This window comes from Xyrauchen texanus, chromosome 18, assembly GCF_025860055.1.
Source record: "Xyrauchen texanus isolate HMW12.3.18 chromosome 18, RBS_HiC_50CHRs, whole genome shotgun sequence".
In the NCBI taxonomy this organism is placed as follows: Eukaryota; Metazoa; Chordata; class Actinopteri; order Cypriniformes; family Catostomidae; genus Xyrauchen; species Xyrauchen texanus.
This window is the reverse complement of record NC_068293.1, coordinates 37,355,224-37,368,020: the sequence shown is the minus strand read 5'-3', so window position 1 is coordinate 37,368,020 and position 12,797 is coordinate 37,355,224. Positions and strand designations below refer to the sequence as shown.

The window sequence follows — 12,797 nt, the reverse complement described above, 5'->3', positions numbered from 1 at the left end:
TATTTCAAGTAGTCTGTCTCCACCTTCTTATACTGTAATTTGTTTTTGTTTACCCACAGTTTTGATCCTGACCCTTAATCACATTTTAAGTTAGCGACACCGCTATTAACGTTGAATTAAATTTAAAAGCCGTAATCAGCAAAGACTGGATTCAATCTGTGTGGTCACTTTGTAATATACAGTGTATGATCAGGTTAGCTCTGCTCATCATTCACTTCTAAACCCAATTTAGCGTGAAGAAGAGGGAAAAAACGAAATGCCTTGATTATTTCTCACAGCTGATTGAACTAAAGCTGCCTTTCTTCTTGATATATGACCACTTAAGGGGATTATTTAAATTTGCTGTGTAAATAAAAAAGATTCTGCATTACATAGTGGAAATACAGCAGGGATTTCTTTCATCTGTTGAGCCTTGGAATTCAGCCATTAATTTGTCAACAGGATATGTGATATAAATGGAGCTAAACGATATCAATCACTCCAGTCTGTCTGTGGCTTATATCCAGGGTATTTGTTAAGGGAATAGGGATCAGTTGTTGCTGCTGTAAGATATTGCTGTAGTATTCACTTTCAGGAATAAAGGTACTTTTTAAGGTTAAACAGACGTCACTGGGCTGGTACCCTTTTTGTACTTTAAGTAAAAATATTATAACTCATTTTGGGTACTTAATTGTACACTAAGGACCTATTGAGTACATTTTGAAGTTACATTTATATGTTTTGTTCTTTTGGGGGAAAAGAAAAAAGGATGAAAAGAAAACATAACAAAAAATTCTCCTTAAAGGTGCACTCAGTCATTTTTTTCCCCATTAAGTTTTTTTTTATTCCTAATTAAATTAATTTAAATTTTGAAAAATATGTATACAATCATGACCACTCTCGTGGGATGAATTTCTACAATGGCATCTGTAACTGAAAACTATAGATTTTGAATGATGCTGCATTCACAACACTAGGTGTCACTGCAAGTCCAAAATTACATGAGCAAAAAGTTTCTAAGTGTACCTTTAAGGGTACAAATATGTAAACCTATTAAAACAAGGTTACCACCACAGTAACGGATTTGTACCTTAAACAGAACCTTTTTTTCTATGAGGGTTCAATTCCAAAATGTGTCTAGTTTAATTGTGAAAAACCCAATACCTTCATTAATATTTAATGGTCCCTCTATTGTGCAAATGTTCCCTGCATGCGCATCTCTTATGCAGAATTGCTTATGACACTTTTCATTTGTTTTCCAGTCTGAAGTTGATGACAAAGAACTTTCCATGATGTTAAATAAGGAAACACATGATTTATGGTCTGTCATGTCTTTTTACTTGTTTTTAGAGAATAAGAGTCCATGCCACCTGGAGGATGAACCCGGGCCATGTCGAGGGCTGGTGCCTCGCTATTTCTTCGATCACAAGAGCCAGGAATGCAAACAATTCTTTTATGGTGGTTGCTTTGGGAATGCCAACAACTTCAATACCAAAAAAGAATGCCAGACCCGATGTATACGTATGTACCAGCAATAAAACTTTTCTCTGCAATTTTGAATAATGACATATTGTTTATAGACAGTACAAGCTGTGTGATATGTATGACAAGGTTTCAGCCTTTTGATATGCTGTGCTTTTAATAATGTTCTTTCCATAGTACAACAGTTATAACTCTGACACAAATTTAGCCTTGTTGTTGTAATTCAGTCAGCATTATATGGGAAGGCAAGGATGAGAGGCGTTGGAGGGGATCCGGTGCATAGATAGATTTGGTGAAACAGTAGTAAGGAAGAGTTGTCCCAGGATGATGGGACAGTACAGGAGGCGGCATGATCAGGTCCTTGATTTTGTTTAAAAGGCAGGTGCCGCACAAGGCACCGCATGGAGGGAAGCAAGATCAATTTTGGCACCTAGAAGTGATTGGTCAATGATGTTCAACATTGGCCAGCTGCAAAAATTTCCTACCGAGGGTGCCATTACCTCCTTGAGGTCGGATATAGTGTTGTGGTTGACTTCAGCTAGGAAAATAGTAATGATTGAGCTTACTGTTCTTTGGGAAGAGGGTCTGGAGCCTATGAGAGGAAGAAGCTAAAATATGCTGATCTGGCCACAGAGTGCAGGGAAAATGGATGGAGGACTGCCACCTACTCTGTGGAGCTTGGGTGCCGTGGATTTATGGGAACATCAATGCACCTATTTAGAGACATTGGCATCATGGAGCAGCTTTAAAAATGTCTCTGAAGGAATTGGCAGAGGAAGCTGAGAAAGGCTATGAGTTTCTAGCTATGATTAAGAAGGAAGGACAAAAGTGGGGGGTTCAGAAGTAGGAAACTGAGGATAAGGTAACCTGGGTGATATGTGCTGAGGGCTTGTCCTGAGGTAATATGCCATACGGAACCGGTGGCACTAAGTTACCGAGAGATACGGTGCAAGTGCCAGTAGGGCACTGAGTACACATCTCGGTGCCAGTTGGCCAACAGACTGAAGCATATGATGGTGTCGAGGTATTATAGAATATTGAAACCTGGTTGCAAGTATTTTGTGAAGGAAGGATGTCTGGATGGGAAGGCAAGGATGAGAAGCGTTGGAGCGAATCCGGTGTCCAGCTGCGGGGGATGGCTGGGACCGCTGCCCCAACACCAGGAGATGTTCCAGTATTAAAGGGGCAAATCATTGAAGATAGGTGGCTCCCAGCCGATGACCCTGTATCTGGGCTGAAGGCACTGGTGCAGGTGCGGCAGGCAATAATGCCCGGCAGGTTATTACAGCTACCTATGCATCTGTATGCATTTTAAAGCAGTAAGTTGAATAGTCACTGTCAGTGTAGAACTAGTATAACTGCAAATGCAGATTTCTCAGCAAAGCATTAGTAGTGTTAACCAAGTTTGTCTTTGTCATGGTTAGGCATATCAGTGGTTCTCAGCTGGTAGGTCGAGACCCAAAATGCAACAAGGATAAACATTCTTTGTGCCGATGGCAGTTTGTTGTTGAGTAAACCATCGTAATTCATTTTGACACCAAACACTCAAACTAAAGTTTTCAAGACAATCCTATTGAGTTTTCAAAAGAAAGAAAATAGATCTGACTACATCACAACAATTTACCAAAAAAATAAAATAATGTGTGTTTATATAAACTATGTCATGTTAATAATTTTGTATATTATTTGGCCTCTGCAGTACTTGGTAATATTAATACATTTCAATGTTTGATTGTAAGGACATTTTTACTTACATTTGTACAATACAAAATTTACTGTATTGAGCCATCACTCTATGTCCAAGCAAAACCAGTTAAGAGGCCTCAAATTGTCTAATAGTTCAAATAAAAGTAAACACGAAAGCACAAAAACCTAAACTAAGACACCAAAACACTTCACTACTTTTTTCATGTTGAAAATTACTGAACAAAATTAAATGAATGTTTGTGTAAGCATACAAATATAAAATCACTAAACCTGGACAGACAGACAGGAAATGTATTAATGGTACATGTTTGTGCTGCCTGAGACAGAAAGGTGCCTCTGTCATGAGAAGACAAGTATTAAAATGTTTTTTATTTAAATTATTTTTATTTTCTTTCCTCTTTTTAGTTAATTCGAACCACATGGAGGTGAATGCTCCAGCTAAACCAGAGAAAGTAGAAGCCAAACCTGCTGCAGAACACCTCGCTAAACATAGTATGCATGATAACTCACATTTACTTCTTATCAATTTTATCAAAAGAAAAAATATATATATAATAATAATAATAATACTTTCCATTGGATATTTTTCAATGATCTTTGTTTAAAGATGCACAAAGTAACTTTTTGTTACATGTTTTTGGTTTTGTCTTTAAACTGACACCTATAGAAGTATCATGCAAAAGCAATTTTTTTCTGTTATGAAGGCAATTGTAGAAATACCAGATTCGTAGGTGCATTTGTCACCCATGATTAATTTATGGCATACAGTAGTAGTTTTCGGCTGGTCATGTAATCTAAATATGCCTGTCCCGATAAAGGTGGACCAACGTTATGTAAAAAAGCTTTTGTGGTCACTGAACAGTACAATTCATGAATTTGCATGCTAAACTTTTAGCAGAAAAAATACTTTGTGCACCCTTGGCGTAGCCACAGGTGGGCCTGGGTGTGCTGGTGGATTAATTAGGTTATAGGTATTAAATAACTTCAAACCTGTTCATTAAAACTAGATTGATTTGACATAAGATGCTGAATTAAATTAACATAGCATGTTGAAATGCTGTCAAACTCCTAAAACTCAAAACTCCATCCACATTATTTCAAGTTAATTACAAATATCATATAGATGGATTGATTATGAAAGGTATAGGTTATAACTTCTATTATTTGCATCAAAAGCAGATTGTGATAGCATAAATAAGCTCCTCTGAAATAAATTATTTTGGATGATACAAACTGAATGAATAAATTTTTGAAACAGTCAGGAGTAACTGAATATTTTTTCTCTACCTCAGAACCTCATTCCTTTATGCTTTTTTTCTCTTACCTCGCTATCGCAGCAGCGTCATTGCTCCTCCACTTTAACAAGAGTAGAATTGCAACTCAGTGACACAGTGAGGGAAAAAAAGACATTTTATTGACAGTAAACCATAGCAGAGACATAGCAACAATACCCATATCCATTGTTTTTATCCATCATTTTTATCTGTCCAAAGACAGCAGGAAATTTAGTTAGGAAAAAATGACCAAAAATGGTCCATCTATGGTTAAAATGTCTATTCTGTTTTTAAATTTTCAACAATCTCTAGGGTAAATCCTCAGAATCCCCTTATAGTGTTCAATATATCTTCAATATATCTTACATCCTAATGTTCCATACGCATGTAAAATAAAAATAAAACTTCCTTAATGTACATTTCTGAATATTGTTTAATGATCTTTAAATATTCTTAAAGTAGACAACCCTTAGTAGCTAAATGTCCTACAGTATATATGCCCTTGGCTGGAAAAAATAGCAAAAAATCAAATTAAATAAATTAAAAGTTTACAGATCTCATGCAATCAATAGCGTAGATTCTGCCTAGGCTACTGGTGCACCTTAATGAGTTTTGGAAGACTTATTTCTAGAGAACATGGGCTTCGTTTATCAATATTTCCTGAAAGTCATATTGTATCTATTGAATTATTGTTTTACTAAAGTATTTCATTATTTTTAGATGACGTTCCTTTGAATGCACATTCACCACAGCATAGAGTGACGCAACCAGCTTCCCAAGATGCAGGTGTGACCAACGGAACTAATAAAACACAAGTCACACATCCCATACATATGCATGCAAAACATATGAACACACAGGCACGCATTGGCTGTGAAGTGAAGGCAGAGGCAGAGGATTCTAGACAGCTGTGCCTTAATGACAGACAGTCTGTTTCTCTGAGTCCAGGAGGAAGTGAAGCAGCCATGTTTTCTGCTTCCTTCTGTTTATATTGACAGTGAAGAGCTGCTATATGCTCCACGGCCCCAGGGCACATGATATCCCTATTTGCTACAGAGATTTTGTCAAGAGACAGGCTGGCATCACCAAACGAAATTACAAAAATAATCAAACTGATTCCAGAATATTCCCTCTGGCTTCCATTGGTTGTACAAACTGTCTTTATTTAAAATAAATGCCACTTGGTTTGATATTTTGTTATGTAATTAAATTACAATCACTCATTTTTAAGTGTGGCTTAAGTGTCCAAATACTTTTGAGTGCCACTGTAGGGGAAGATTTTACTGCTATCTTGTGGCTCATGAGCATGTAATGTGTATGAAATATTATTTGAAGTTGGTAACTGGTATTGACATTTTCCTTGTATTGTTTTCCCATTTCAGAGTTAACACCCTCTGAGGTCTGCATGAGTCCAATTGATAGGGGTGAATGTAATGGCTCAGAGAAACGATTCGCCTACAACTCCAGGATTGGGAAATGCCAGATGTTTAAGTACAGTGGCTGTGGAGGAAACATAAACAACTTTGCCCACAAGAGACAATGCAAAAATATGTGCATGAAAGGTGAGTTGCCTGTCGCCCTTGTTTATGTCTGTGGGTTTAATATTACTCATGCTAAGGGTAATAAAATTGCGGTTTACTGATCTTGTTTAGTAGTACATCTACAGTAGTTTTATAATTGCAGTTATCTCCAAAGTTTGGGTTACTTTAGCATGGGAGACTATAATTGTAATAATTTCTGTTATGTTTTTCTCTAAACTTTTGTATTGTATCAGTTTGCATTTACATTGCAAATTGCAGTTTTTGTTGAAATGTTTGTCTATTTCAGATCACCACCATAGAAAGGAAATACGAATCAAGACGAGGAAATCAAACATCCTATTTCGAACTGTCTAGGACAAACAACATTGTGTACTTCGTGTATCATGGTAGAGAAAATAAGAAACAGTATCTACCTGTATTTGACCCACAGATTATTGTCATTCATAAATCATTTATGGAGTAATAATGGATTTCAACTTGGACTTCAAATAAAAAGAGATGTTGCGTATTTTAAGTGTACAACACAAGATCATTTTCAGCCTATACTCTATATTGTTTTCTGGGGAATAAATAACTAATTTACATTACATTTTTATTATTCACAATGGGGCTATTTAACACGGAATAATTATGGTTGTTATAAATATTTGATGAGGGTTCTAAATCCTTTTTCTATTATTTATTTTTTTTATTATAATTGTTTGTTTTGTGTAAAATTGTTCTCAATGTTTAAATTACCAATCATTCGTCTTTTTATTACACGTATACACTCCAAATACGTAAGAATATTTGTGACAGCAATTTGCTATAAAATTGCACTGTGGCCCTAAACTCTTGTTGTTTTGTAAAAAATCAATAAAAAATAATGACTAGGGGAAATGATAACCCCCAATAGGAATTGTGTCTGTTTTTAAGGTGCCCTAATAATATATAAACAAGCATACTTTAACAAAAGTAAAATATACAGAAGCTAACCTGCTGACCATTCAAGACTTATTCCAGGCTCAACGATAAGAACAGTTAGGGGCTAGTGTGAGTTTCAGGCCAGTACTCAAAACAGTATAGTTATGATTGTGTATACACAAGTTATATTTATCTACAAAATAATAATACATTTGTGTCATTTTAAGTGTTTAACTTAAACCTTTTAATGCGTGCGTGCACACACTTCACAAAATATACACACACACAAACTTGCTTTTATATCATTATGGGACTCTCCATAGACTTCCATGCACTTTATTGATTTTATACATATCTGACAATAATTTATATTCCCTAACCCTACCTTAATCCTAACCCTCACAGAAACCTTTTTGCATTTTTACATTTGTAAAAATAAAAACATAATTTGTTATGTTTAAGAAGCCATTAAACCCCTGGGACCGCTGGCTTGGCCCCACAAGTTAGGTGGTCTCAGGATTTCTATCCTTGTGGGGACATTTGGTTCCCACACTGTAGTACAAACGCACACACACGATACTTCTTTTCTACACCAGATGGCGCTGTCACTCCTAAGAAGGTACTGTGGAGTTCACTACTAGATAGTTTGTACTAGGTGTGGAAATGCCTACAAACGCACTTTTAATTGAACTAAGGCATTTTAACGGGCCTTAATAATTGACTCATTAGCCTATTGTCCATGTTTCTCAGAACCTGCTGGCAGGTATTCAAAAAAATTAAACTAATTATAATGAGATAATGCAATAACAATGAGTAGAATAAGCAGTTTCGATTATGCGTATCAAGGTGCACTACAATGATTAAAGTCACATTATAATGAAGAAAATTACTACAATCTTTGGTTATGCAAACAGTGTTTCTTAATGCAAGAAAACAGAATACAAACTACAATTATATAAATCTAAATTAATTAATAAAAACACTAATTATGGGAGGTCACTTTAAAAAAAAAAAATCTTGACATTTAATAATCATAAATAGTCTTGATTTTTATTCGATTTTTTATTTTATTTATTTATTTTGTCTTTTAATAATTTTAGTAAAGGAAAGTAGTGTGCCAGTGAGGCGGGGATAAGCAGTGATGTAACAGGAAGATACTACACTGAATATCTTACAACCTACCTGACAGCCGTCGTCATTCACATCTAGCTGCGCGTGCACGCTGCGTTCTGCTGCGCTCTGTCAACTGGCACTGTGACAGTGTTATGTTGTTACATGCCATTGTGACTTCATTAAGGAAACTACTGACTGCATATGCGTTAAAACATAAAGAAGGCGCACTTGTTTCTATTTGAACATCTTCGGATCTTACTTAATATACAGGTAAGGAAATGCTTGATACCGATTACCAGCTGGAAAATAATGCATATAGACAGGTAATTCAATATTCCAACAAGTCTTGGAGCCTCTCTTATCAAATGGGCTTTATGTCATGTTATGATATTTACAGAGCACAGTCACTGAATGGGTTTCCAGACTATGTATGAACTGATCAGCGCTTCAACCGAGAAATAAACAGCGCTTGTGTCTATTGGACTGTTGGAGTTATTTCATTGAAATTTCTGAAATGCAGTTTTGGCTCTATTTATTTATTTATTTATTTTTTCTTGCCTTGTAAAAGCACACCGCAGAGATCGAGCGAACGAGTTGTGTGTTCTGCGTGGGGGGCAAGCTTGTGTGTGTATGCTTGTTTATGGAAAGAGTAGAATGGTCGAAACTAGATTACACGGACAATACAATAAAATCTTAGGCTATACACACACACACACACAAACACACACCGATCAGCCACAAAATTAAAACCACCTGCTTAATATTGTGTAAGTCCCCCTCATGACGCCAAAACAGTGCCAACCCGCATCTCAGAATAGCATTCTGAGATTCTTCTCACCACATATATAAAGAGAGGTTATCTGAGTTACTGTAGACTTTGTCAGTTTGACCAGTCTGGCCATTCTCTGTTGACCTCTCTTATCAACAAGGCATTTCCATGTGCAGAACTGCCGCTTACTGGATGTTGTTTGTTATTGGCACCTTTGGAGTAAATTCTTGAGACTGTTGTGCATGACAATCCCAGGAGATCAGCAGTTACAGAAATACTCAAACCAGCCCAGTCTGGTACCAACAATCATGCCATGGGCCAAATCACTTAGATCACGTTTTTTCCCTCCATTCTATTGTTGATGTGAACATTAACTGAAGTTCCCCTTCTGTCGCTCTCTCCACGTTGTGTCAGAGAAGCGACACTAGGGGTCTCTCTTGAGCGCCGATATTCACCTCTGGACTATGAAAAAAGGCCAATGAGAGTTGGCAACCAGTACTTGCATGTCCCGCCCCCGGACATACGGGTATTTAAGCGGCACAAATACGGGAGTTCATTCAGAAAATTTCTTCGGAGCCGATGGTCGTGTCTGCAACTGCTGCGTGTAAACACCGAGTTCCTGTTATCCCTCTGCTGCATGCTGTTGGATTCTACGGTGCACAACAGTGGCTTTCTCCTGTTTGCACGGCTGTGCATTCCTGCCCCTGGGCGCATCGACAGTGGAGATTTAAAAACTCTCACGAGTTTTTTCCCTAAAAGAGTGATTTTATTTAAAAGAGTAATTTCTTCTAAAAGAGCAAAACACAGCGGCATTGAACGTCCTTTTAAGGACGCGTCTTTATAAAGATGCCCATCCGCCCCTGTGTTGTTTCTGGATGCGGTAGAGTGCTCTCCGCTTCCGACGGCCACAGGCGCTGTCTCGTGTGTCTGTGTAGCGATCACACCGAGGCTGCGTTTGTGGATGGTTTGTGTTCTCACTGCGAGAACATGACCATGACAACGTTGCGGTCGCGGCTTGCTTACAACCGTGAGCAAGCCACTCCAGCCGCCCCCCGTGTCGCTCCTGCTTCCCACGGGATTGAGGACGATGCGGCTGGCGATGGAGGTGATTTGGGGATGGCAGCGGGTGCAGCTCCACCGGGTACGCCCCTCGGACCACCCGCACCCGACACGCTCGTTGATTCCCGTCCGTGCTCGAGGCAGCAGTGACTCGCCTCACAGCCAGTCTGCCGACCCTCTTGCGATGGAAGCAGATGAGCTCGCCGCGGCATCGGAGGGTGGGTTATCTGATGCTGAGGACTCCCCTGGGCTGCCGCTTTCGGGCCTGCATGCCCAGGCTGAGGCTGACGCACAGATGACTGACATGATTTCCCGGGCAGCCGACAGCGTGGGCTTGGATTGGAACCCTCCATCCTCCCCACAACCATCACGGCTGGAATACTGGTTCCTTGGGTCTGGGCGCCGCTCACAGCCTCGCCCCCCCGGTCCCGTTTTTCCCGGAAGTGCATGACGAGCTGACGTCTTCGTGGAGAGCACCCCTCTCCACTCGTCACACCGCTCGACGGCAGAGCGCGCCATGGGTATGAGGCGATTCCCCAGGTGGATAGGGCGGTTGCGATCCATCTATGCCCCGGTACCCCTACCACCTGGCGAGGTCGCCCCGTACTCCCTTCCCGGACCTGTAGAGCACCATGGAGGCGGTGTCCCCGCCTTCAGCGCCACGACTGTTCCCCGGCCGGCCGGTTCAGACGAGTCCAGAGGACGTCAACATCAGACCTCCTCCTCAGTCAAGAACCCGCCCCCTGCCGGGTGCGCGGAGCAAGGTAAGGGCTTTGAGATTATTCTCAGCACCAGAGCCTCGGGATGCCACGTTGCCTCCCGATGCCGCGTTACCTGTTCCGCACTGCTGCGAAGCCCCACCGGGTACGTCCAAAAAACCCATCCCCTTGGTGCCCCTAGCACAGAGTTTAGAGGCGTGGCTTTCACTGCCCAACCCGTCACGCTGGCTGCACCGGACCATTCGACTTTGTTACGCAATTCAGTTTGCCAGGTCTCCGCCCCCCTTCGTGGGCGTACATTTTTCCGCAGTACATGGCCAACATGCCCTCTCCCTGCGCGAAGAAATCGCCTCCCTTCTATTAAAGGACGCGATAGAGCCTGTCCCTCCAACCGAAACGAAGAAGGGTTTCTACAGCCCTTACTTTGTTGTACCCAAGAAAGGCGGCGGCTTACGACCGATCTTGGACCTGCGAGTTCTCAATCGGACCTTGTCCAAACTCCCGTTCAAAATGCTCACCCAGAAACAAATTTTATCTGGCATCCGGCATCCGGCATCTAGATTGGTTCGCAGCGGTAGACCTGAAGGACGCGTACTTCCACGTCTCAATTCGCCCTCGACACCGCCCCTTCCTAAGGTTCGTGTTCGATGGCCAGGCGTATCAGTACAAAGTCCTCCCCTTCGGCCTGTCTCTGTCCCCTCGCGTCTTCACGAAAGTCACAGAGGCAGCTCTTGCCCCGCTCCGAGAAGCCGGCATACGCATACTCAATTACCTCGACGACTGGCTCATACTGGCCTACTCCCGAGAGTTACTATGCGCACACAGAGACCAGGTGCTCAGCCACCTCAGCCGCTTGGTCAACTTTCAGGTCAACTGGGAAAAGAGCAAGCTCTGCCCGGTCCAGAGCATCTCTTCTCGGTCTGGAGTTAGACTCAGTCCCATTGACAGCACGTCTCTCCAACGAGTGTGCTCAGTCAGTGCTGAAATGCCTTGCTTCCTTCAAGCCAGGTGCCATGGTCCCGCTAAAACGTTTCCAACAGCTCCTGGGGCATATGGCCACGCCGCTGGGGTTGATGCATATGAGACCACTTCAGCACTGGCTCCGGACTCGAGTCCCGAGACGAGCATGGCGCCGCGGCACCATGCTCGTCACGGCACCATGCTCGTCTCGGTTACCTCTGCCTGCCGCCAAACCTTCAAACCCTGGACAGACTTCTGCTTCCTAAGGGCAGGAGTACCCTTGCAGCAGGTGTCCCGACGCGTTCTGGTCACAACCGGCGCCTCCAAATTGGGTTGGGACCGAGGCCGCTGCGCTGGCACATCAACTGCCTAGAGCTGCTGGCTGTTTTTCTGGCCCTGCAGAAGTTTCTCCCGTTAATTCGGAACAAACACGTCCTAGTCAGGACAGACAGCACCACGGTCGTAGCCTACATAAACCGCCAAGGCGGAGTACGCTCCCTCCACATGTCACAGCTCGCCCGTCGTCTCCTCCTTTGGAGTCAGCAGTGACTCAAGTCACTGCGCGCCACTCACATTCCTGGCAACCTCAATGTGATAGCGGACGCGCTGTCAAGACAAAGCTTGCCTGGCGGAGAGTGGAGGCTCCACCCCCTGTCGGTCCAGCTGATTTTGGACCGGTTCGGCAAGGCTCAGGTAGACCTGTTTGCCTCCCAAGAAACCTCCCACTGCCTGCTCTGGTATGCCCGGACAGAGGCTCCCCTCGGGGCAGACGCGTTGGCACACAGCTGGCCTGCGGGGCTGCGCAAGTACGCATTCCCCCAGTGAGCCTTCTTGGACAGGTGCTATGCAAGGTCAGGGAGGACGAGGAGCAAGTCATTCTGGTAGCCCCTTACTGGCCTACCCGGACTTGGTTTTCGGACCTCACGCTCCTCACGACAGCCCCTCCCTGGCGAATTCCCCTGAGGAAGGACCTTCTTTCTCAGGGACGGGGCACGCTCTGGCACCCGCACCCAGACCTCTGGAACCTCCACGTCTGGCCCTTGGACGGGATGCGGAAGATCTAGCCGGCCTACCACCGACCGTCATAGATACAATAAATCAAGCCAGAGCCCCCTCTACCAGGCATCTCTATGCTCTAAAGTGGCGTCTGTTCGCGGACTGGTGTTCTTCCCGAGCCGAAGACCCGCAGAAGTGCGCAGTTAGGTCAGTGCTCGTGTTTCTTCAGGAGAGGCTGGAGAGGAGGCTGTCCCCCTCCACCCTCAAGGTGTATGTCGCCGCTATCGTGGCCCAC

The 12,797-nt window shown here is 42.6% G+C and overlaps 2 protein-coding genes across 3 annotated transcripts in view; both read left to right on the top strand.

Moving 5' to 3' along the window:
* LOC127658683 (thrombin inhibitor hemalin-like) overlaps positions 1-6,870 on the top strand; it is a 36,753-nt gene extending 29,883 nt beyond the window's left edge. The window contains exons 3-7 of one of the 2 annotated variants that reach the window (XM_052148109.1): positions 1,330-1,500; positions 3,574-3,660; positions 5,163-5,228; positions 5,825-6,004; positions 6,270-6,870. In XM_052148109.1, the coding sequence (XP_052004069.1) occupies positions 1,330-1,500; positions 3,574-3,660; positions 5,163-5,228; positions 5,825-6,004; positions 6,270-6,337 (572 nt within the window). In that variant the 3' untranslated portion in view covers positions 6,338-6,870. The remainder of the gene's footprint in view (positions 1-1,329; positions 1,501-3,573; positions 3,661-5,162; positions 5,229-5,824; positions 6,005-6,269) is intronic. The other variant, XM_052148110.1, reaches the window with a different exon arrangement.
* Positions 6,871-8,096: 1,226 nt separating this feature from the next.
* LOC127658680 (calcitonin gene-related peptide type 1 receptor-like) overlaps positions 8,097-12,797 on the top strand; it is a 47,913-nt gene continuing 43,212 nt past the window's right edge. Inside the window, exon 1 of the mRNA XM_052148094.1 lies at positions 8,097-8,269. The gene's annotated coding sequence lies outside the window, so the exon portion shown is untranslated. The remainder of the gene's footprint in view (positions 8,270-12,797) is intronic.